Source organism: Anser brachyrhynchus (genome assembly GCF_964034855.1).
Source record: "Anser brachyrhynchus genome assembly, chromosome: 20".
NCBI lineage: Eukaryota > Metazoa > Chordata > Aves > Anseriformes > Anatidae > Anser > Anser brachyrhynchus.
Genome location: NC_137713.1, coordinates 3,643,473 through 3,668,814, shown reverse-complemented (window position 1 = coordinate 3,668,814; position 25,342 = coordinate 3,643,473). Strand labels below are relative to the sequence as shown.

The 25,342-nt window shown below is 41.2% G+C and overlaps 1 protein-coding gene across 3 annotated transcripts in view; it reads left to right on the top strand.

Annotated features, from left to right (window-relative positions):
- Positions 1–25,342, top strand: part of VMP1 (vacuole membrane protein 1) — a 67,662-nt gene that overhangs the window by 16,600 nt on the left and 25,720 nt on the right. For all 3 annotated transcript variants that reach the window (XM_080563029.1, XM_080563031.1, XM_080563030.1), the window contains exons 6-7: positions 10,584–10,751; positions 15,494–15,625. In XM_080563029.1, coding sequence (XP_080419155.1) covers positions 10,584–10,751; positions 15,494–15,625 — 300 coding nt within the window. The remainder of the gene's footprint in view (positions 1–10,583; positions 10,752–15,493; positions 15,626–25,342) is intronic.

Sequence of the window (25,342 nt, the reverse complement as noted above, 5' to 3'; positions counted from 1 at the left end):
TGGCTTAACAGTCAATATAATTTTCATTGTGTCTGTAGGAGGTATAAGTGAGCAGCCTTTTATAGATTCCAATGAGGAATATCACCTAGAAAAAGCAACTTAGCTAAATACTGTTAGCAGGGGTATTTATTGCAGATGTAGTGAAGTTATTTATTTGGAATGTAAGAAGTAAGGTTTCACAATTTGGGGGGGAAAAACATACTGCAATCAATTAGAAGGTGGTTATAGAGTAAAATGTAATAAAATTATACCGTTAACATCTAATGTGTATCAGTACAGGAGAAATACTTGTTTGTTTGCTTTAAATACGTAATAGAGATGAGCATTTTTCTATTACGTTGAGGGAATTCCATAAAGGCAGTGAGCAAAGTAAGAGAAGCAAAGATGCATTTTTTATTTTTTCTCCTGTGCAAGATCTAGTGACTAGCATGGACCCTAAATTCAGAACAAATACACTTCTTTGGCACTAAACGTGCCTGAACACTGCACGGTTCATAACTTGGTGGAACATACAGGGCTTTGTGCCACTAGATGGCAGTGGGAGTGTAAGAACACAAGATTATTGCCCTGACAGCGTGTTGCCATTTTAAGTAGCAGAACTGTTAATTTTCTTGTCAATACAGCTATGCCAGCAGTATGTATGTGGAACGTACTATCAATGGAGTAATACAGGCTTTAATATCTACTGATTTTAGGGCTGCATGTTGTGCGAAAGGGAACGGGGATTGCTAACTTAAGACAGTTGGTGTAACTTCTCAGGGTAAATTGGTTCAGAGTAGTACTCTGTATTTAATCCATCTGGAAACAAAGCAATTAGGAGCTCTGGCTTTCAAAAGGAGGAGTTTTAAATAATTTGCTATTTTAGTTGTGCAGTACCTACCTCTAAAAGTAGAAATAGAATAGAATATAGTAGAAATACTAGGTGGTGAGCTCTCTATATTGAATTTTACATTAATGTATATCTACTTTCCATGTTCCATGTACTTTAATTACATTTCTTGATTACGCTAAAACTTATTCTTCTAGTGATTCAAAGAAATTAAAAGTTTAAAAACAAACAAACAAAAAGAAAAGTTTTAAAAAAACCAACCAAACAAAAAAATCCTCTTCTGCTTTAGTGCCTGGATTTGCAGGCAGTAGAGAATAGACTCAGTAAGTATTTTAAAATTGTTCATAATTAATTGCTCATTTTAAATGTGTATGTACAGTGAGATTGCTGGGAATGCAATTACATGCTTAGAGAACAATGCTCCCGGGCCCACCCATGTGCCGCTGAGCTCTTGTTGATGCTTGCAGTATTGTCTCTGCCATCAAGGGCCAACGGGCAGGAATTGATGGCATGTAGGCACCTGTTCATACAGTGCCTGAACTGCTTCAGCTGTGACACAGGTGCATCTTTCTTAAATATAGCCCTGCACATAGTGCATACAACTATTTCATATCAAGCTGCTCATAAGCGCAGCCTGTTAGCTGGGCAAATCGCTCCCAGAAGTAGTTATGCAATAGATGCAGCATAGGAATGACTCTGGCCTGGGTAGCTGTTTTTCCAGGGTTGAAAACTGTCATTCGTCTGGATTCTTCAGAGCATCTCACGCCAGCCACCATGTGGAGTGAGGTGGATTCAAGTTCCAGGAGAGATCTTGGGGTTACTGAGAAGACAGTAGTTGGAACTAGCAGTTTTGTTTAAAGCGGAGTTTACAACCTAAAGCAGTCTCCCTTTGGGGGCACATTACTGCCCCTGCTTTATATCTGTTCACATCTGATTTGGATTTTGTGGGTCACCAGAATGTTCATTGGCAGAACGTTCTTGCTGAAAACATCGTGGTCTAGGAGGGAAAGGTCAATTTTGTTAGTTTGATCATAGGCTTTTTATTGCTATTTCTGCGATTCAAGAACTTCTTATATATATTGCAAAGGATCTAACGTTATCTGCTGCATCGGCTCCTAGTTTAATTCTGCCCCCTTGGATGTCGCAAGCAGTAAATGTAAAATTTGACTTGGCTTTTTGGGAAACAATCCTCTGTCTGCAAATTGGCAGTGAGCTGAGGGCTGGCACAGAGCAGGTCTTCAGCACAGAAATGTGGAAGCAGGCCACTCTTCCAAGAATCCTTTTTATTCTGACACTTTCAAAACAAGTCTGCTGGCTTTTTTTCCCAAAGTCCATTAAAGGTTTTTCACAATTCTTTAAAAACACCACTTTAAAAATAGTAATCACGATGTGGTTCTGTAGGAAATAAAACTATTATGATTAACGACTCCAGATACTGGTTTTAGCAGCACACAGTTGGTTTTTTTTAGCCTTATGTTTTCTTTTATACTGCTCCTACGTTAAAATACAAATGGCACGAATCACCTAAGTGCCAGAAGAAGATGACCGCGGGTAACTTGTCAGGAATTTCTTGTTTGTACATCTTGGAGAGGTCCATCCGCTGCTGCAGAGCGACATGAATGAGCTGGCAGCAGAGACACTAGGTGGAGCGCTCAGCTGGAGCCGCGCTGCCCGTGCCATCTTCGCGCAGCGCTCCGCGTGATCTTGCTTTCGGTTCGCCAAACGGATCGCAAAAGATGCGACTGAAGCGCAGAAAATCAGCTTAGAATTAACGCCTATCAAACTGCCTCGTGTGAAAACTGGCTGATAAACGGCCTTTCTGGATATGGCCTGTTAAAATCTGCAGTGCTGGGGGATGAATGGAAGCAAATTCCTTACAGGTCAAAAGTGCAGAGCGGGTTTTGGCTGCCTGCAGTTGTTTGTGTTTTTGTTTTTTGAATGTGGATCTCTGCTTGCTTGCTGGTAGAGCCAAGTGGAGCAACTGCTGGGGAGGCTTTCGCTGGTAGCTGGATTGCAGACTAGCACAAACAGGAAATGTGAGGTACAATAGGAATGCTTTCTGCGCGGAGGTCAGAAAAGAGTTTGGATTTTTTCAGCACTGCAATGTGTGGGTTTGTCACTGAATTCCTCCTGGGGTGTCCTGTAGCGGAGTGAAAGAGCACGGCAATGATTTCAGGCCGTGAAAAAGAACAGAAAACTGCCCTTAAAAAGAAGGGAATTGCAAAGACAGTGTCTTCATTGACAGGGCTGGCTTTAGAGAGCCAGTTTGGGTTTATCTGGGCTTGAGGGTTCAATGTCTTGCTTTTGTCCTGAATTGGTTCCAGGGTTTGGCTTTGGCGAGAGGTCACATTCTGGCCTCCCAAAAGCACGGTAGTTTGCAGCTGAAATGACTCGCGTTTTGGCCCTGTCCGAACTGAGTTTGGGTTAGAAACTGAGCATTTAAAATCCAGACAGCTCGTGCAATAATGAGCTCATTTAAAAAAAAAAAAAACAACCTGTTGTTGGTGTTGATCTTTTTTTAAAAACGAACAAACAAAAAAAAGCCAAATACACCACCTTTCTTTATTGCCAGGACTACTGAAATCTTTTTAAAATTAAACGATTTTTTTTAGCTATCCAGTTCCAGAAGCTAAGCTTGTAAGGAGACTAATGATAAAATTGCAAAAACGGTTCTAAAAAGGAAAACTCACAAAACAGGGCTTACTCAGTTTTGTGAAGTAGATGTAATTTCAAAATCTACAGAATTTACTTTAATCCCCCCCCCTCCCCCCCGTCATTTATTTGCTACTTTAAAACAGGAGTATTTTCTTAGTGATTGTCAACTTCAGGAGAAGTTTTGCTTTTTTCTTGTGGATCATTCAAAACGACTGTGAATAATTCATAAAATTATGGGGTCTGTGTGTAAAGGAAAAAGGGAGAAACAAGAGCTGAGCTGCCCCAGCCAGGTAGGCGGGCGCAGCAGCGCTCCCCTTCCCAGTGCTGAATTATTTTTGCTAAGTGAGGTGTTCATTTCCAGTCCATGCTGTTCTTCGATTCACATGTCAACCTGCAAGCCTATAGCCAATGAAATAAAAAATGGTTTTGTCTAAAATCTGTGATCAGATTACTGCTATTGAGTTAAGCCAGTTGAAAGCAAAATACATGGTGGGTGCAGAAGCCAGGAATTAGTTGTAAAGCTGAAGCGGAGCCTGTTGGTGTGAGGATCGCATGTGACTCTTACTCTTTCATTTGTTTCCTCCATCTCTTTAAACCAACTTCCTCCAGCTGTCCTAAGCTTTTTACAATGAACTGAAACATCCTGGAGTACTTGAATCAACACAACTTAAAAAATCACTTTTGCTCACCATCCCTTGATGGGAGCTCCTGCCTACAGTTCACAGGGGCTCTGTTCTGCTCGAACTGCAGCATTTACATTAATAACGCGCTGATGAACTGGAAGAGCCCAACGCATTAACCAGGACGCTGCCGCCAGATTAGTTGAGCAACCTGGGAGTTTCTTAAGTCTCCCGGTGGCTTCCTCGCGTTTAAAACATCTGAGATGAAAAATGGCATTTTCCTGGTGACTCAGGAGCAGCTCCTGCCGGTCCCCTGCCCTGCTGTGAGGGTGGCAGGGGCTGGTGGAGCAGCTGGAAGCAATAACCTCCCGCACTGCCCCACCGTGAGCTGCCGGGCCGCGTGAGTCAGAACCCGAAGCGGTGGGGCTGCGAGTTCCTTATATGGCCCCCAGCGCCGCTGGAAGCGGTGCACGTCAGGATCTGGACAGTTTATCTAAAGCTGGAACTGTGGTAATAAACAGCTAACGTGAAGCTCCTCCATCTGTGCAGGATTAGCTACCTTACTGTGGCTTTTCAGAAGTCTGCACCCTGCTGATGTCATGCTAACATTTAAGTTGCACTGAGCATCTGGGCCAGTGGTAGCGAGCTGAACTTGCACCGAGGGGTTAGTGAGGTGATTGTGCGCCGTGCTCTTCCTTTCGAAGGCTGATGGACTTTACCTTTCGGGTGCTGACACCTTATTTTCATTATTTGCTCTTGATTTCCTTGTCACCGATCCCGTCTGATAACTCTGCTGGGAGGTCACGTTCTGCTTTCCTCTCACTCGCTCTCTTGGAGTCGCTGCTGGTTTTTTTGTTGTGTTTTAATGCTTGGCCTGAACTTTGTGCTTTTCTCGTCTCTGCTTCCTTGAGCCAGGCTGGAAAAACTGATAACAGTGCAAGGCGATCTCTAATTGGAGACGTTAAAGCCAATCATCGCTCCTAGTGTCAATTTGAATAGATTCTGTGATTTATTCCTCAGTAATAACAAGTGGGTGGCTAGGGAAGGGCGAGGAGAAAACGCTGACAGATTATTTTTGTCTTCCGTCAGCACCAGAGTATGAACTTGGATTCTTCCTACTGTGCCTCTTCCTGACGTCAGTCTGTTTGATGGCTCCTATAGAAAGTAGTATGACCATAGCCTTATGAAGCGTCTGCTTTTCATGTTACTCCTCAAAGCAGCAACGTGGCCCTGTTATGCGTTCAGTGGTACCACGTGCCTGCTCCCCTGGTGGTTCTTCTTCACTTGTATTTGGAGCTTGTGGCTCATCGTTTGGAATTTCCATCAGCTCTGCACTGGGGCAAGGCTCGACTGAAGTGGGAATGGAAACTTGCAAACAGGCACATGACTGTAAAATGAATACGTTGCCTGAAATGCCACGGCGGTGTGCTAAAGCTAGCCCTGACCGCCTGATGGATGGCTATGTCACTTGAGGATGCTCTAGTTATGGGATCCTTCTTCGTTCTGAGACCCTTTTTACATTCTGTGCTGCGTACCAGGCAATATATAAAATCACGAGGCACTTTAATCTTGTGACACAGACAGACAGACTAGATTGACGTATTTTCTAGCCGCCTCTAGGTCCAGTCTTTCTCTCGTAATTGCAGAGCGGTTTTCCTGGTGGGTAGTTGTCCACTGCTCCCGGAGATGAAAAGATGCTGTAACTTGGTGTTACTTTCTACAGAGGTGTAATGACTTCGTAGATAAGTATGAGATGAGTCGCAGCCCGGGGCAACGCTTGCAGGATTTTTCCCATGAGAAGCAAGCTTTTGCTTTTCTAATTTATCTTAATCAAATATAGAATGACATGTTTTCCCCCCTGTGGAAGGGCTGAGTCTTGAACCTGGTATGAAAAGCTCTGTATCCATGGAGGAAAACAGATTTTTAGTACATTAAGTTCAGCAATGAGTTCAGAATAGTGTTTGTCTTGCTGGCAGACGTATCACTTTTCTTTGTGAGATATTTCTAAATTAGAAGCAGCCTAAAATTATATCTTTCCTCAAATAAAAAAGGTTAAAATTAGATGTCGCTCTTGTGCTCGTATCACTTGGGCAGGATGGCTGTTCTGTGAAGGGGCACGTGAGAGAAGAACTCTTGATAAGGAGTTTGTTTGCAGCTATGGTTTTGTTCACAGTCTAGATGCACAGAATGATTAATAACGTGAAATGTGATTCACTTTTAATTGGATATTCAGTCGTTTTTCCTTATGGTAAAGACTTCTGTGCTATAAATATAATGCAAATCAACATGTTTGTAAGGATTTTAACTTCAACTTGCAGTGATGAGTTTCCAAGTGTGATTTATAAATAAAAGATTATGCTTTCTAGACATGTCATAACACAGCATTTAAAGTAACTTGTTTCTAAGGATTAGCAGTGTCTGTTCGAACTTGGGTGACTTCAATCACGAAACTGAAAATTCTCTGAAGGCCTTTGAGTTCAAGAGTTCGAGGTTGCCTTCTCGAAGACTTTACAGTTGTGTAGATAGGGATTTCCAAACTCCCCTAAATTACTATTGCTAAAATATAGATTTATGTGGAGTTGATCTCGATGACCAACTCTTGTCTCGTTTGATTTGTAAATTGTACAGATATTTCTAACAAATCACATTCCAGCCTAACCACAGGCTCCTTCTGGTCGTCAGTAGAGGCAAGCAAATGTTTCTCGCCCGAGTCAGCAGAATGTTTCTCAATTTCTTCTGTGTTAGCCCTTGGTGGTGCCTCCTGCAATTAAAAAAAAATCATTGGAAAAGGGTGAGGAAAAGACAGTTGGTGTTCAAGGATCTTACACGCCTTGAATTTCAGCGACTCTTCCTGGTTTGGCAAGCAGCATGTCTACTAAATCGGCTGGTTTTATATTTGTTGTCTGGTATGAGAGGGTTTGAAGTAGTTTCACAAAGCTATTTTTAAAGGTAGAGGTGCAGTTGGAGTCCAAGAGGAGATATCTTAAAGGTTTCCCTGAAGTGTTGAAATAAACTGAGTTATTGTGAAGAGGTAACACACGGACCATTGCCTGCAGCTCCATGTGGAGGAGGAGGCAGAGAGGGTGGGGAGGTATTGTTTGAAGAGGGTTTAAAAAAAAAAATTATGAGAATGAATCCTCCTGGCCCAGGGAGGAGTGTAAAGAAAACTGAGTGCATTTTGAGTGGGATTTTTGCAAAGATGGCACCTGGAGCCTGCTTGAAGTTGGTTCCCTGTTCCTTTCAGAGTTCATATTTAGCAATAGCGATGGTTTAAAACAAAATGGCACCTCTCTTATGAAACACCCAGTGGCCCTCCCACTCTTCCCCCCTCCCTGCACCCATGGTCCTGTTTAGCCAACCATTGTTTTGTGAGGTGCTTGGTAACCAGCTTTGTGAAAGCATGATGCTCGATGTGAGCTTTCAGAGCAGAGCTAGAACAAAAGCAGATGTCAGAGATGTTGCGTGCAGCCTGCCAAGCTGTGCGATGTTGTCCGTTTGACTAGCAGGACAGCTGGGCTCCGCTGCGAGAGGAGGACACGGGATTGTTCTGCTCTCCTTTGGCTCTCTGAATTCTAATACTCCACACTTCATCACTCTTAATGAACTGTTTATGCTTTATTTCTTATTCCAGTTAAAATGTGGCTTCTGTGGGTTCCATAACTCCAACTTTTTTCCATTATAGAACTGTTTACATTGCAGTGGAAGAATTATGTTCAATTGGCGTAGTCTTCAGGTGGCTCGCTGGCCATTTACAGCAGCTTTGTGAAATGCCTTTTTTTTCCGTTGGCTGCTCCTTGTACGATTTTTCCTTTTGCAGATGTTCGTTGAGGACTGGGAGAGCTCTCCTAACAGAAGGTGACACTTGGAGGCTGTGAAGCCATCCAAGGATGGCAACTCTGTTGGGAGGAGCTGCTCATGGCAAGAAGCTCCTACAAAAGCATGCTGGTCATGCACAGCGGTCTCCTGGTAGGCATTTTGTCTCTGCAGTCTCCTGGAGTGCAGTGGCTTCCCTGCACTGCCTGCGTGCAGCTTGAGAAGGGCTGGTGATGGTGTCAGTGAAACCTTGCGAAGAGGGTGGGGGCCTCGCTACACTACCGATTATATTTGTCTCTTACTATTATAAAACTGAAACTAACAGTCTCCCATCACAGCTGGCTGTAGTTAGCTGTAGTGTGGTTGATCTTCCAAATTTTGTAGAACTGAAAATCGTACTTCTTGATTCACACGCCGTACCTCGCTGCCTTGGCAGCAAGCTTACCCTTACTCGCAAGGGAACATAGGAAATGATCATTTACAAGTCGAGTACGTGGGGATTTCCTCCATGCAAATTTCATATTCAAGAGGTTTTTATTGCAAATTTATGCAGGTGAAAACCATGACTTAGGGAAGAAGGCCTGAGAGACCTTTTTGTCCCAAGTTAGCTGTCAGGTCAGGGAGGGGAACGGGATGGAACTGAATTCCCTGAGTTTGTGTGGTGCAGAAAGAGGTTCCCAGGCTCTCCAGAAATGTACTTTGTAATTTCAGGGAAGTTTCAATTCTCTCTTTGCCTCTGTCCTCCATGAGTAAAACAGAGATACATTATTTGTTTAGATCTGAAACTGGGGGGGACGGGGAGTGCCTTGCAGCTGTTACCAAAAAGGAGGCCACTGCCGTTGCGGCCTAGCGAAATGGCTCTAGCACGTGTTACCTCTCACTTGTTCATCCCTCCTATATCAACATCGCTTTTTGTGTATCAAGTTCTGGATCTCTTCTTTTTCAATTTTACTTTAATGAACCTTTGATTATTTTTATTTGGGATAGACTGTGCCTCATTTTTCAGCTCGATAGGTAGGCTCTATCGTGAGTATTCACAGAAGTGGGCCTAAAACCACTTCTTGAATTAGTCTCCTATAAAGCAACAAGGAATAAAAGAATTCGCTTGGTATCAGAGCGGCTTTTCTTTTACCAATTGCATGCCAGATGACTGGTTTTATTTTTGAATTTTGTACATGTGACAACAGTAGTCACAGCTGTCATACAGAAAAAGATATCTGGTATTTTTTTCACCATTCTTCGCTGCCATTAAGTAAATTGTAGCGTCAATATAATTATCTAAGTCTTGTGCTCTGGCGTGTACAGTGAGACCTGAAATGTTGACATGAATGAAGGCAACGAAATCCTTCTTCCAAGTAAGTCTAGGAAAGGCAATGAGGCTGCTTCACCTTTTGTGTGAGGCATGGCGCTGTAGAATTTCACCCTTTAATGTGCAAATGAAGCCTGCAGGATCCTCTGAATCTCTCTTGCTCCTGCATTTCAAAGTGAGCTTTGGGAGCCTTGTGCAGGGTTTTTAGGCAGTGTTTAGGTCAATCATACTTTCTCTTTCCCTCGTTATTCTGTAATAAAGCTAGCTTGGGGGGGAGTTATCAGGCTTCCTTATCGATCTAATAAAATGCACGCGACTCATTTAAAGGAAGAAATGTAGAAGAAAATTGTTGACGGTATGTTCCCAAAAATGTCAAAAGCCATCAATTAATAGCAGAAGTTAGTTTGTGTAATATATTGAGCGTGTAAAGAAAATTTAAGATTTAAATCTGTGATTTTATGAAAAGAGCTTAGTTTATCTTGTTTTGTTTTTTTTTCCTTATTCCCCCAGCAGTGTTTCCCCAACCTTTAGCTAAGTGATTTCTTTTAGCTACAACATCTATTGCTCAGGCAAGAAACTATCGAATTGCTTCTGACTTCTTTTGTATTAAAATAATAGCAATCCTTTTAGATTGTAGCATTATGTAGCAGTTCAATTCCTGAATCGATTTTGATGCTGGTTTTGTTTGGAGATTTGTCCAAAAAATCTTTTACTGTTAGTTGGAGACAAGAAGTAATTCATTTATGTGGCATTTAAATAACATTACAGTTTTGAATTACATTTTAAACTATTTTAGCAAACAGCAGTAAGGTCACTTTCTTGTATACATAGAAAAACCAGCACAAGTTAAGTAACAGATTTTTGGAGAAAGATCCAAAAGTTACAAAGGTCCACTGGAAGATGTGATAAGGTCTAGGTGTTCCAAAAAAAAATTTAACATGGAATTTAAATCGTCCTCTAAAAACAACAGTAGGGAAAACACCTGCTCTAATAAAGTTGCAGGCCATAAATACCTTGAAGAGACCGTTTTAAAGTTTTGAAAATTTTCCCGTTTTCAGAAATAAGAATTCTTATTTTGCCTTAGCAATGTCATACTAGTGCAGAATGGCATGGCAAGAACTGAAAGACTCCTTAACATTAACTGTTGAAAAGAGGGATTTTTTTAAGAGTATTAATAACTAAAATTACACTTCAGATTGTCTAGAAAATCTAGTTTATGTATATAACATCGTTAATGGCCAAAGTGAGAAACGGTAAGTTTTAGCCTTGGTCCTTTATGTCAGGGATGAGTGTGTTTATTTTAATTTTTATTACTACTAACATAAAATGCATTTGAAATTACCTTTGTTTTTTTCAGGGTCCACACATAGCATCAGTTACTCTTGCTGCATATGAATGTAACTCAGTTAATTTTCCTGAGCCTCCTTACCCGGATCAAATTATCTGCCCCGATGAGGAGGCGACTGATGGATCCATCTCTCTCTGGGCTATCATCTCAAAAGTCAGGCTGGAGGCCTGCATGTGGGTAAGCTTTGCTTTATAAAACTTAAGGAATTTTAATTTATGCACTTAATTTCTGTGTTCAGCAATACACAAAAATCGCTGAATTGAGCAAAATAATGATGGCTTACACTGCCAACAGTAACATATCTGCAACATAAATAGTTACTTTCCTCCTGATCAGCCTTCTCTGTACTAGCTGTATGGTATTAATCCCCTGTAGTATTAATCTCCTATTAAAGTAATAGGTTATTACAAGACTGTCTTTTGTCAGCTGTGGTGTTGACTCTTTTTCTACATTATAGCAGAAAATACTTCTGTGCTTCAAAGCTGTTGATGCAAAAGGTAAGTTTTAGAGAGGGTATCTGCATTGGAAGTGGTCTTGCAGCTGTCAGATCTTACACTGAATGCAGTTGAGCAATAAATTTCACTAATTTTGAGCCTATAACTTGAGTGAATTTGCAGTTATTCCTATAAAGGACTCAGACCCTAATATCATAGCTGAGACGTTTTTCTGGGTTGCATCAATAAAATAGATTAAATATAGTGCTATGTCACCAAATTTTGTATATTATTTTTGTTTCTCTGTCTATTCCCATCATGGCAAACTCTTTGCTTCAAACAGGAAAAGCAGGTTAGTTTTTAAGTGAATCAAGGTCTTAGGAAATGCTGTCATCAGAACTTCCTTTCTGTTTTCCTTTCATTCCTTTTGCAGCTTTTTTTTTTTTTTAACAGCTTGATTTTTGGAGGATTTTGGTCAGTTGTTTTTTTCATTATGGGTAGGTGATTTGGAATTGCAGTTTATACAGATGCATCTGCTGTGAACTGCATGCCAAATTAACTTTATTTTACTACTGGCTTCCTGTTCTGATTTAATTATTAGATTTTTGGTTTTCCAGTTCAAATGTACAGAGAGGAAATTCTGAAAATACACAGTATCTGATGTCTGCCCTGGTATTCCCAAATACCTTCCAATGACATGAAAAGATATCTTGAGGCAACTTCAGTCACTAACAGCTTTTACAATTATCAGCAGTTTTGCTACCTAAAAAAGTTACATTTAGGTTGTACACATTATAGACTGAAGTAGCATACAGCAGTACCAATGTCAAAATAACAATGGAGAAAGTGGAGTTACAGCCCTCTCAAGAAGCAAAGTATGTTTTAAATTTCAGTCTCTCAAATGAGTGGACAGATTTGCCTGAATGCTTGATAAGTAGCGGGAAGTACAAGTACTTATAAGACCATAAATATAAGCTTTTTTCCTTTTTTATTTTGCTGCTGGTTCCCTTCTGCTTAAGTTTGTTTAATGAAGACTAGAGTAATAAAAATGGCATTTACAATTACGTTTCTAGGGTTGCAAAATAAAAATGTAACTCGGGGTAAACATGCATTGCTTAATCTTCAGCATTTAAAATAACTGAACTATGAGGAGAATTAACTAGTTTAGAAATGAGTGAGTAGAGCTGCAAACACTGAAATCTTGCGTCCTTCTGAGCAGCCAGGCTGGAGAACAAATGGTATCTTCAGTCTCATGTGAGCAGCATTTCTTGGTTCAGGCTAGGGAAAGGACAAGGAAATAGGACCATGCCAGAACGTTTTGCATCCCCCTCTTCCCCGCCTTTCTTTCTTCTCGCCTTCAAATTCACTGTCAGCTACCTTTTCACTGAACTCTGTCTCCATGAGATTTTCCCTTGGGAGCATCCTCTGTCTACCAGTGGTGTCTAGTGTAATGTTATGCTTTCTTGGAATGTTTCATGAGTACATAAACATTGCTTGCTAATTTCCTGTAAGCCAAATCAAGTTGGCAACTGCTGCTGCTTCTTCCAATATGTTTCTTTTGTCCTAATTCCAGTTCACGTTTTATGGAAGCTGTTGAAGAAAATTACTCTCAGTTCTGTCTCTCTTAAAAACAACTTCTACTTAGCTGGAAAGTAACAGTGACTTCCAGAAAACAAAGCAAGCTATTTTATTTTTTTTTTTTTCAACTCAGAACCTTACTAAAAATTTTTGAATTGAATGGCTTTTCACCTTTTAAAGTGAAATCAGGAATAGTAAGTATAATTCCTGATCTGGGTATGATTGAATGAACTCGCAACATTTTTTTTTTAACGAAACCAGCAACTTTTAATTGGATCTAAAATCTGAATTTATGATAAATGCTGGGTAATTGGAAAGAAAAGGAATTACTGGATGTGTACAGATGTGCTTGCACCAAGAGCCTGTTTCTTTTAGACTTGTAAAATGAAATAATGTTGAAAGGCTCCAAAGTGAAACCTGGCCGATCTGCTTGATTGTTTGGAGGGAGACAGGAGGGTGGTAGGAATACAAGTTTTCATGTAAAATGTTGAAAGCAGGACGGTCCCACTGGGGACTCTGCAGGCCTCTGACTATAAAGCTGTCCAGGCTAGGTATCCTGCAAGGCTTGAGTGCAGGGATTTATCTGCACAAGGGATTTGATTCAGATCACAAAAACATCAGCAGCTGTTTCAGCCAACTTAAACCAGGTACAGCTTTTTCCAGAGATTAAAATCATTACTAGTCCCCTGCATGTCAGTGATAGCCATTTCTGCAGATAATAAGTGTTACTGGGATTAAATATCACCGTATCTAAGGAATTATTAGGTGAAATGAAAATGATGCTTTTTTAAATCACTAAAAAAATCGGCTCCATGAGTCCTGGCCTGCAGAAGGACTCTCAAAAACAATCTGCTAGGTGTATGCCAGTTTTCACAGCCTTCCATCCCACAGGGACAAGGAATTCAATAGTGCCATACATTTTTAATGTGTTGCAGCTTTTTTTCTTTCTTTCTCTTTTTTTACAAGAAATGAGGGGAAAGAATAAAATTGTTTAATTGCTCAGGATTAGCAGAACAGGCATTCTGTGTCCTGGCCAGGATGAAAATCTGTTTAAAAGACTCTTTCTAGTGGAGTAATTGCCCAGTTTCCTTTTCTGAATATACTTGTGTAAAAGAATTTTGATCAGCAATTACCTTTTTGATATGTTGTTAGTAAAATTGCATTCAATGTTAAATTGTGAAAATAGAGAACTAATGTTACAAAAAGAAGTTAAATAGTTACTGGTTTGTATCCCTTAATTGCTTGCTTCTTTTTTTTAATGCACTTAAGGAACCTATCTCAGGCAGACATGAAATCATATGATTTTGCTGCACTTCTGAAATGTTTTGTAATGAGCATGTGACTTATCCAATTTAAAGAAAGTTCATGTCCAGTACACGCATGCGAACCTCTTCCTCGGTTAACAAAATGAAGCCAAGGCGAATTGGCAGAGCCTGGAGAAGCAATGTGACTTTTTGTTCTTGCATCACCCTGAGAACATAACCTCAAGTTAATTTTTCTGAAACGTTGTTGCTACTGTTTGCAGGCTTATCTTCCCTTGTGCCAGAAACCGGCAGATTAATGAAGTTCAGCTTGTTGTGCTCGTTTAAATTTTTTTTCTTCAGTGGAAAACAAGGCGTAAACAAGTGAGGCTGTGTACTTTATATGCTCAAACTGCGACTTTAACAGTTTGGGTAACTGCAGAGAACAGCGGTATTTAAAACCACAACCTGTTGATTTGGAATATCCACAGCAGCTGGAATTCTCCCTTGCATGCAGCTGCATCTAGAGCGAGAACAAAGGAAATTGAAAAGCTTTTACATAGCTTCAAAGGAATAGAAAAGCGTTTGTTACTATTGACCCTAAGAAAGAAAAGCCATCTGCATGCTGCTAAGTTTTAGCACTTTTCCAATGAGCTGCCCAACTATTGTGCTATTACCTGTCCTATATTTAAACTATTCTGAGTTTAATCCAAGTTCCTGTTTCATCAGCCTATGTTTATCCATATGTTCAATCTTAGTTGTCTCTTTCCTATTCTTTTTTTCTTTGGTTAATGATGCATTGACCCACAAGACTGAAATGAGTCATTTGATGTCCTGAGAAAACAAATATAATTCTCATGTGGTGAGAAAGGAGCCATGCTTTCATCTCCGCTTCTCTTGGCTTTCTTTATTCCATCTTAAGGAAAGAGGAAACTCGAGCTCAAGCTTTGCTTAACCTTATTTTCCTTGCTCGTAGCGGCAGTAAAACCCGAGCCTGTTTTCTAATAAACACTCGCACAAAGTCTCATGACTTTGTAAACTGCATGACGGCACAGGGGAGGAGTTCCCAGATTATTCCGAGGGCCGTGCAGGAGCAAGGGCTGTCACATGCCGGCAAACGTCTGGCATCGGCCAATGTGTCTGGCATCGTGCGGCGGGGTGAGATGGCAGCGCTGTGCTGAGTCAGGGACCGGGGCAGGCAGCAGGCTGCAGCCTGCCTGGCTCTGGCTCCGGCCGCAGCACAGTGATGGGGCTGCAGCCTCCCTGCTGCACGTCCCGGGCCGCCGAGCTGCGCTGCCGCTGGGCAGCACGCCACTTCGCGGGGCCCCAGGGATGCACAGATCTCGTAGTTTGACCTTGCAGGCCACAGCTTGGGAACCGCTGGCCTGCTGCGGTAGTCTGCCTTGAGAGAAGCTGTGTTTCCCTAAGCTAGGGAAGGAGGAAAGTGGGGTCTCAAAGCAATGGCTTTGTATTTGAGATCAGGAGGAATCTGTCCTGGTGGATAAAAACAACCATCTCAAGGCAGCTGGTCTCCGCAGTTCTTCTGGAATAACACAGCACATATCTCTGGCTTCTAATCTTTTGAAATGTCTAAGGGCTTGTGTGTATCACATGTTTCCTATTTAAGAGCAAACAAAAAAATAAATCGGGATTATTCTTTTCCCAGGGTGCTGGCACAGCAATTGGAGAGCTACCTCCATATTTTATGGCGAGGGCGGCCCGACTCTCTGGTGCTGAACCTGATGATGAAGAGTACCAGGAATTTGAGGAGATGCTGGAACATGCAGAGACTGCACAAGTAAGAACAGTGCAAAACAACAGAATTAATAAAACACAGAACAACTAGATGGAGTAAATAACCATTCCAATTAAATGGGAATGGGCCAAAAATCCGTTGGTGCAAATTCGCAAGGGACTTCCCAGGGGTGGAAGAAGATTCTCTACCGGGTAGAGATACCTCTGGCAGCAGGAGGATGAGAACGGAGCTTGTTGAAGCACATACAGTAGTGCAGCCAAAGTATTTGCTACAAATACTGCTTTTATTTAGAGTTTCTAAAACAGCACAGTAAAGGTAGGGAGAAAGTAGGCTAACAGATCAGTGATAGAGGAGGTGCTATAACAACTACGATTGTGGAATAGCTGCATTTAAAACCTCCCTGGCCCAGATGATTTTCAGTCAGTTTATCCCCCCAGGATGATATTTGTCTGCCTTGCCACTAACAGCCTCAAGGGCCAGTGCATGACCCATTCGTCAGCGTAAGGGAGCATATTTTTACTGGTGTGAAAATGCAGCCAAACTGCTCTGAATCCCTTTTTGTTACTCTTGTAACTTATTTTCGTGATAGATTAAATACTGCTTGTGTTACAGCATAGTTTGCAACTGATGCTGTACGTGAGTCAGATGTTACAGGTGATAATTTTTCATTCAGGTAAGGAGTTTGCATCTTCTTCAGAAGCTATTAATAATGACTTAAAAGAAATATAATGTGGTTTTTTTTTTTCAAACTTCTTGCCACTGATTTTCTTTGCTGTATTATTCCTTCTTATCCGGATATTTTGTCTGTCAAAACCACTAGGTAGAAACAGGTCATGAGACTGTCATTATACAAACAGCAGAAGCTATTTACTACTCACAGTTGTCTTGGGTACTTCCTTGATACAAATAAATACTTCTTCCTGCTACCCCCATGCTCCCTCAAATCATGGATGAAGCTTTTGGAAATACCGAGTGCAATCTAGTAATACTAACACGAATCCCTGTGTTTTATGAGAGCCTCCCTCTACTAAAAAGTTCCAAAGTTTTTTTTTTTCTGCTATTATAAGTAGTAAACTCTTCTATTTCTTTAAAGATACAGTGGCAAAAAAAAAAAATCTGCTTTGGTCTTTACCCTACTGTCAGTCTTTGCTTTGCAAAGTAATCCCTAGCTGCAAAAAAAAAAAAGTCAAACACATGGCTCGAGTGCTGAAATGCTATCTCTGTTTACTGAAACTCTCCCAGCAAATTATATGCATGTAAAGTTCTGAGAGCAGCCAGAGCTGCTTTCCAGAACGCACAGTAAGATTAAGATTCTTGGGCAGAAAAAGAAAATTTTTTGCTAGAGAGCATTTTGTCAGGACAGGCCAAAATATAGCTAGCTGCATTGACTGCCCTTAGTAAATAAATGGCATTGTGTAATGAGTTAAGGAAAATGATGGTGTTATTTACCAGTACTTTTGATTTTATTTTCTTGGCAATTGAATTTGGATCGAAACGTTGTTTTGTGGATGAATAACCAGAAAAAAATTCTTCTAAAACTACACTTGTGGTTTCATTTCTATAAAATTCTCTTAACATGAGGCTTTGACAATCTGATTAAATTGTATTGCACTCATAAAACTGACAGTTCTGTTTTTTCCACTTGCTAATATGACTTCCTTTCTGCTTTTGGCTTAAATCCTGTTTTTGCTAGATGTCTGTGGGAGACAGGCCTGCCTTTTCCTATGACCTTGAGTAAATCCCAATTTTAAGCATAGTTTATCACTGTTTGTCCTGGAATTGCAACTTCATGAACTGTTATGAAGTCTACTTTTAAATTGCTTAATACCAGTCGTTATTACCTCCATCAGCTTCTCCCATTCCCCAAGTTTAAGCCTTATGCTTAGGAAAATGGGGGATGTGACAAGTGTCTCATGCCATGGAGACTACCGCAAATGTTTGACATCAAATGACAGAAGCCTTCTTTCAGTATAAAGGTCTCCTTTCATCCAGCCTTTTTTGAAAGGCATGAAATTGGGTGTGTTAGATTTTGAAGAATAGCTTCCCCTTCTACTTCTGCTGAGCTGCTCTATGCCTACAAGGCAAAGCCAAATGGCTTGACGTTTTTGCGTGCGTGTGTTTTGTTTAGAAAGCTTGTTGCTGCTGTTTCTCAAAAACAATGGTAATTTTGAGAAACAGATGAGAATCTTCCATGGTGAGAATAGACTATGAATTTAACATCCAGCCTGAATGATCTGTAAGGGGGGAATGCGCTTGCTAGCTTGGCAGTTCAAAAAACAATAGGAAAAAAAGGAACTTAAAAGGATTAAACGGTTTAAAGTTTTAATGCCCCATTCAAAATTGCACGGAGTAAAATATTATTTACTTTAAAGAGTCTATTGATGGATTTTGTGTCATAAATTGCACATCTAAGTGACCTGTCTCCTTGAGCGAGGTTTTGAGAAAACTCATTAGCCTCCAGATGATGTGTAAGTCGGCCTCGGACTTTCCATTAGCATACTTCAGAGAAAGCCCCTCATTTTAAAGGAACACTCACTTCTCCTTTCTGTGTGTCTCTGTGCATGCTGGCGAGCCCGTCCTGGTTACATAAAGTGAGCTCCGGAGCTTCTCTTGCCTCGTGGCTGCTCTTGTTAAAATCGGGTGACTTTGCCCTGGAGAAGGAGTGCGGTTTACAAGCAGGGCTCTTTTTTTTTTCTCCAAGCTCCACACAATGCAGAGCCCAGCATGCTATAGAAACAGAGCAACTTGGCCCGATTTCTTAACACTTAAGACAGTATTTAGGAATTATACACGTTTAAAATGGCGTTCAGTTGCTCTTAACTCTCTTCCAGTCAAACTCCAGAGCAATGGTGACTTGTATCAAAGCTGCCCTTGGAGCAGGAGGAGTATCTCCAGCGCAGCCGTTCAAACCAACCTCGCAATTAGGGGAAGTGAATCTGCTCCTTAGTGCTGGGGCAGCACATTGGTAATAACACAGTGCTAGCACAGCTCCGCGCAGCTCCACGTCTCCACGCACACGTGCAGGGCTGTTGCTTTTTGACCGTTTAAGAGTTGCTGGTTGTGAAGTGCTCTCCTCTTTTCCCCGTCGTGCTGAAGCACTTAAAGCTGACGGAGGTTTCTGGTGAAAATGAAGCTTGATGCCAGCTTCCCTCGAGGTACTTAGCGGGAATGCGTAATGCATGCGCCCGTGCAGTGTCATGGTGCGCTTTGCTAAGAGGAGAAACGTACCGATATCACTGCTGTATATCTAAGCCTTAATGACTGGAAGTGTTTGGATTCATTAAGTAGCATATTTTGAAGAACTAATGATTTGCACATTAGGCTTTGCTTCTGTGCAGTATTGCTGCAGCCAAATCCCCATGTAAAAATATTTTCTAGTTGCCTGTGTTACTATCAGTCGCTGCCGTTGTTTACTTCCCAAACTGCGTCCTGCCTTTGAAGGAATACAAACGTGAAAAAGGGTTAAATCCATAGAATTGCTGAGATGCAGCAGGGCTCGGTTGTAAATGATTGAGTGCCATCTGCACACTGAATGCCGGTTGTTGCTGGGACCTGTTTTTGACTCCACTGAACCTTTACTGGTTGTGGTTTGTCTGGCCATCACATGACTTCTCTGAAAATTCCCCCTCCCCTCCATTTCCAGTAAACTGTTTGAACAGGAGTGACTCAGACTGAAACCAGCTTCCCTGTAACCACAGGGCTTGTTAAAGAATTTGTCAACGTGGACTCAAGAGGGTTTGTATTAAACTAAGCTGCAACTGCTTCGGTTTGCATTGCGTCAGGAGTTCCACCGAACGACTTCCTGCTCCGAGAGTCGGCTTCTTGTCTGCAAGGAGTTAAACTGATGAACTTTGCGATAGTGACAGTTAGACACATGCTAAACCCATCTTTCCAGCATTTCTGAAAGGTCTTGTGCCTTGAGCTGGATTGCTTTTCCATGTCCTAATGCGGGGTTTCTCTTTGCAGAAGCAGAACAAAGTAGGCTACCACACCCAGCCATGGTTACTGGGAGAACCCAGCACTGTGTTCTGACACGACACTGTGACTTCACTGAAATGGAATGATTAGGTTCGTCTAATAAGCAAAATGTTACTTAATTAGCAGCGTAAAGTAAGATCGCCAAATTAAAAAATGGATCTCTCCCATGATTAAACTAACAATTAGTATCTGGTAAGTTGCTGCCTGAAAAGGATTCCCTGGCTGCTGGCTGGTTAAATCAAGAAGTTTTAAGGGTATTCTTTAGAAGAAAAAAGAAGTTAAAGCAGACCACAAGCAGGCTTTTATAAAGTAGTTATGATAAAAATGGAAGTGGTAAAGTTGCATACAATAACTGGAAAACATCGACTTCTTTTTTTTCTTTCCCAGAAATAACTTGTTCAAACCCAACATCAAATTCCGTTCATAATTTTTCTTGCTCATTCTTCCAGTCACCCCCCTTTCCTCATCAGCTTCCTCTCTTTATTAATTGTGCCGTACAAGGAGGAGGTTGGTGCTTGGTCTAGGCTGCCTGATGGGTGGCCACCAGGAGGCTTGTCTGCACACCGGGCGTTCCTGCCGTTCTCTGCGTGCTTTTGTTAATACACGTACGGGAGGTCTCTCCCCGCTTTTATCTTGGCCCATAATTAAATGTAAACTCAAAACTAATCAAAGCTTGAAGCTTCACTCCAGAAACTTCGTACAAATGCTATAGCTCGAGAGTGAGATAGCAGACTGGTAGTAGTAAGCTAATAGCAAAATGTGATGTTTTTCACGGAAAATATAATAGACTGTGAGTATAGCAAGCGTTGGCTTTATTTTAAATTGTTCACCAAAATCAGTGAGTTGAGATAACCTTTGGAACGGGTCAATGAAAGCTTTAAATAAGGGAACTGTTGTTACCAGGAACTTCCTCAGAAAAGGGGTAGCAAAGAGTTAAGATAGGCACAGGGTAGACAATAGGAGCTATGAGTAACAAATGTGTAAGCCACCTCCTTGCTGGATTTCTTTGGACACTGGCAAGAAAATAGGGCAGTCTTGTGCCTGCATTGTTCTATTCATTTGCACACCTGCTTACAGATAAGGAAAAAACAGCAAGGAGGGTTTGCTAATGGTAATCTAGAGATGATTTTTTTTTCCACGTTCTTCTCTGAGCTGTTCTTTGTGATACCTCCGTTAGCTAAAACTCATTTACAGGGCCCTCTGTCTCTTTAATATTTAGTGTGAAAGTACATAAATCAGTAACAGTCAAACCACTGAAGAAATCTGGATTACTTGGTAATATTTTCACTTGGTTTGAGGCTGTTAGAGGAGTTTCTACAGCAATAACTACCTCACTTTGCAGTAGAAATTAACATTTTAATAAAGATTATCACCAAGCTTATTGGAAGTCTTGCACGCTGCTTTTGTACTGCAGCTGTGGAGTGTGGAGAAGCACTCTGCCGTTGGGTTTGCACGTTCTGTTCCCCCTGGCTTGGCAATGGTTGATACAACTTTCTAAGGGAACAAACTGGTCCTGGACAGTTCTGTTTCACTCTTTCACAGTCCTATGGGCTTTTCTCAGCTTTGCGATCCATACAGAAAAAGCAGCAGCTACTCAATAAACCTCTACAGCTTCGGTGAGGCTTTATGGGAGATTTGGATCTAAGGGGGGAAAAATAAAATTAGTTGTCTGCGTATTTTCTAGTTGGGGTGTTCCTGTCACATCTCTGCATAGGGCTCTTCTGAAACATTCAAGTTAGTCACAATTTCTGTAATTTCATGGTTATATACATTTTTTTAAAACTATATCTGGACAGATAGGCAGCTGTATTACAGTGCTGGAAAAGTAGCTCCTGGAACACAGTTGGCCTAGAAATATTTCAAAGAAGAAAGAAAAAATTTAAGATTGGGTTCTTAATTTTCTGATTTTCAATCAAACGTTGGGGTCAGATAAGCTGCTTCAAAAATATTTTTTCAGGGAGAGCCTTCAATAACCAATACAAATTAATTACGGTATCATAAGAAAACAGCAACTTTTTTTTTCCTGCTTCAGACACTGTTTAAATATCTGTGTTGTACAAGAGTCTGGTATGCAGACCACTTCTCTGAGCTGTCTGGGAACCTCAGCTACTTCCCAGGGCGAACGAGCGAGAGGTATGCTTAGCTCTGCACATCTGCTGAGTAGGAAGACTTGCAAGTGCAAAAGGATTTGTCAGCTGTGTATAGAAGTGCTCGCTTTTATTACACAAGTGTTTTTTTTCTGTGCATGGGCTTGCTTCCATGATCTATTTCTAAATTCCTTATGCGGGAAGAGTATAGGTTTTTTTAGTGACTTGAGTGACTTCAGCTTTGCTTTGTAAGGGATTGGAAAGGTCGATCTGCTTGTCTGGTTATCAAAAGTTGCTTCCTTTCTTGATGACGATGACTGAAGTAAAGTAACTTGCTTAATTCTAGCCATCTTGTATCCTTTTTTGCAAAGCCTGAATCTTAAACCCCCCCAAAAATAGGATTTTATAACTTAAATAAAAAAAAAATTGACAACATCCTAGCATGGTGCTGTACACATCATGGCACTGTAACTAGCTCGGCAGACCTGTGGCCACAACAGCTAATTGCAGTTGCAGCCTTGAGATAAATGAGCGCTCACTGTGCAGCTGCAGTGGTATTTTAGGCAGCCAGTACGTTGGTGGAGGCACTGTCAGCACACACTTTCAACTGTAGAAGCAAAGGCTGCAGAGGTCAACGTGTGATGTGTGGGAACCGGAGCGATAGGATGTTCTTCTGCTTCATTCTTCTCTCTGGAGGTGGCTGCTCCTATCTCGTTCTGGAATCACGGAAGAATTCATCCTGAAAGGGACCTTAGGCAGTCTTAGTCCAAATTTTGCTCCGAGCAGGGTCAGCTATGAGATAAGGTCAGGTTCCTTGGGCATTATCAAGTCTGGTCTTGAAAACCTCCATGGCTGGAGATGGCACAACCTGTCCGGGTGTTCTGTACTAAAGCTGGACTGTCCTAATGGCTTTGCCACCTCCCTGACATGCTAAACTGACAACTGGCTTCCATAAAAAGGGTTCCAGGATCTACTTGCTGCTGTATCTCCTACAAGATGCCAATAGAAAGTAGCTCTTCAGCATAAAAAGGAAGAACAGATTTTTTATTTCATGCTTTCATGGACCACTACAAAACTGAAGTGTCACAGGGGACGTGTAGCTTCATGCTACTGCACAGACCTGGCATGAGGATTGGAGCGGAGAGGTGGCAGTGGATGTGGTAAAAGGCTACTGCTCTATAGGACACATATGATAAGACAAATGTCATTCTTCCTCTTCCTTCAAACTGCCACTGATGGCAGCGTCAGCCTCTTAACATCCAAACATCCTCAAGAATTTGAATACAAACAGATGTGGAAGTAGATCTGTGTATTTCCTTCAACAGTGTGTATTCAGTGTCCTTGTCCTAGGAAAGGCTAGTAGAGGAATTCACCTGTGTGTTTGTTTCCCTTGGGATTTGTATATAGTACCTACTCATCCTTGCATACAATTATTCTGAATAATGCTTTGAAATCTCATTAACTTTAAGTCATTAAAGTGCCTATATCAAAGATTTGAAGAAGTTTTTTAGATACTGCTCTCTTTGTCTTTCCATAGTGCTTCAGTAAAGCCTGCAAAGTCAAGGTCCCTGTTTCATTGCTGTTCATCCTATTTCATATTGTACTTTCTAAAACTGTTTTCATCTTCAACTTGGACATGTGTTTCTCTTGTAACTTACCCATATCATTACACTATTCCTTGTCCAGAATTCAGTGTCCCAGAAAAAAAGTCTTCTTGTGAAGTACAGTTTATTTTTATTTATTTTCTCAAGCTTAGAATTTGAGCCCTTCCTCCTACCATGGGATGTCTGTCCTGTGCCTGTCATATATAAATACCTTTTATCAAACTTCAGTGCTTGCTCTGCCACCTTCCCTTTGCTGCTTTCAATAATTCTTGAAAACTTTTTTTAACTTTGTGTTTGGCAGCTCATTTTCCAATGTATAGGGCCTTTCTTCCCCAGAGTTTCTAGTGATAATTAAGTTTAAACCTTACCTCTCACACCCTCTTCTCTCCAGGTATCAAGATGGAAATAGCCCCTTTTCAGTTTGCCCCTTACTTGCATTAACCTGGATGTATTTTTGAGGAAAGCTAGAGCGGAGGTTCAGGACCGCAGCCCTTCCCAGACACGTTCAGATGTTGAGAGTCACTGCAGCTGAGGGAGCGGGAGATCAGTACCGCTGTGCACCGCTGTCAGAATATTCCTCTTGGCAGCTTACTGGAGCCTTACTCAGATCTGTCACCTTTGATGTCTTGCAGGAGACGTATGGAATGGTTTCTCTGGTCACTGAGTAATGAGCTATTTGCAGCGGTAGGCACAGGCTATCAACTGTATCTTGGTCTCTGTTCCCTTCGTCTTAACTCCAGGTTACTGTGTTGATCATTAAACATAGCTGCTGAGCTGCTGCTTTCTTAGCAGGGATGTGTGGTGTAACCTCTCAGCCCATAGGTAGCTATCTGCCTTCTTTAAAACTGCTCTTCTGCAGTTAATATGTTATTTCAATGAGTTAATAACTCTTCCCAGTCCTCTGAAATTCTAGAATTCATTCCCTAACCACAAATGGTCATTCTCCCATAAGTTGTGTTTGATTCCATTGTGTTGTAATAGAAAGCCAGAAGAAACAAAATATTGTGCAGCTCATTTTTAACATAACTCGGATTTTTACATAAAAAGGAGCACTGTCTTTGTAGGCAGCTTTTTAAATGTTAAGGAATTTATAATTTTAATAATCTGAGACGGTAGCTGCACATGTTGTCTTCAATCTTTGGAGAAAAATGTTCTCCTCTGAAGATTATTTGTATAATTAAACTTCATTTCTGCTAAGAAAAATACTGTATCCATAATATGTATTAGGCTCAAATGCTGGGGGATTGTCCACTTCTTCCTCACGTGCAAGTTGAGCCTTCGCATCAGGGGAGTCTGCTGGCACCAGGATAAATGCCTTTCTCTGCAGCAGCTTTGCTGTTCTCATTGTTTGTGGTGGACCTGTTCCATCGAGGTGCAACACATTCACCTCAGATCCCCCTTTCTCTGTCTTGGTATTGTTTTGATGTTAATTCATGATCTTATTTTTTTGTTAGACTAGCAAATCCTGCATAACCCATCCCAAGCCTTCCAGAAATCTATTTTGGACTTCTTAAGGCTGCCACTTAAGGCAAGGTAATTAATATCGTACTTCAGCAATTGCATTCACACTGGCATCGCTGATTTTCCCCAATCCTGTGTTAAGGCACTGCTCTTACTAGTAGAGAATACATGGGCTGTGAAATTGTGATTGATTTTAGTGTCATTCTTATAATACTACTTCCCTATCCTTACTGGCCTCCTTCTTACTGGTGTATCGGTGGATATAGCATGATTATCAAGATATTTGTAAAGTATTTAATGTATTTATAGCAGAAAAAAATTGATAGTGAGATGTTCTTCTGGACCTCAAATCAAACTCCGGATTGCCTCTTTCAGAGGCTGACAGCTGTTGTCAAGGAAGGTTGGTTGGACTCTCAGCTTTCTTGGTACTCCTAACAACTGGTTGCAACTTCGTGTTAGAAAATAAGCTGTTATATTGCATAATCGTTCTAGGCCCCTCTGCACAGTCTTTCAAGGGAGTAACTTCTGTGAACAGTAAATTGTGACCATTCTGTGTTCTGATCCTCTATCAGTGTTATAAAAGGAAACGAATCAAAATTATGTTTTTCTGCTAGAGCTTGTTAACTAAA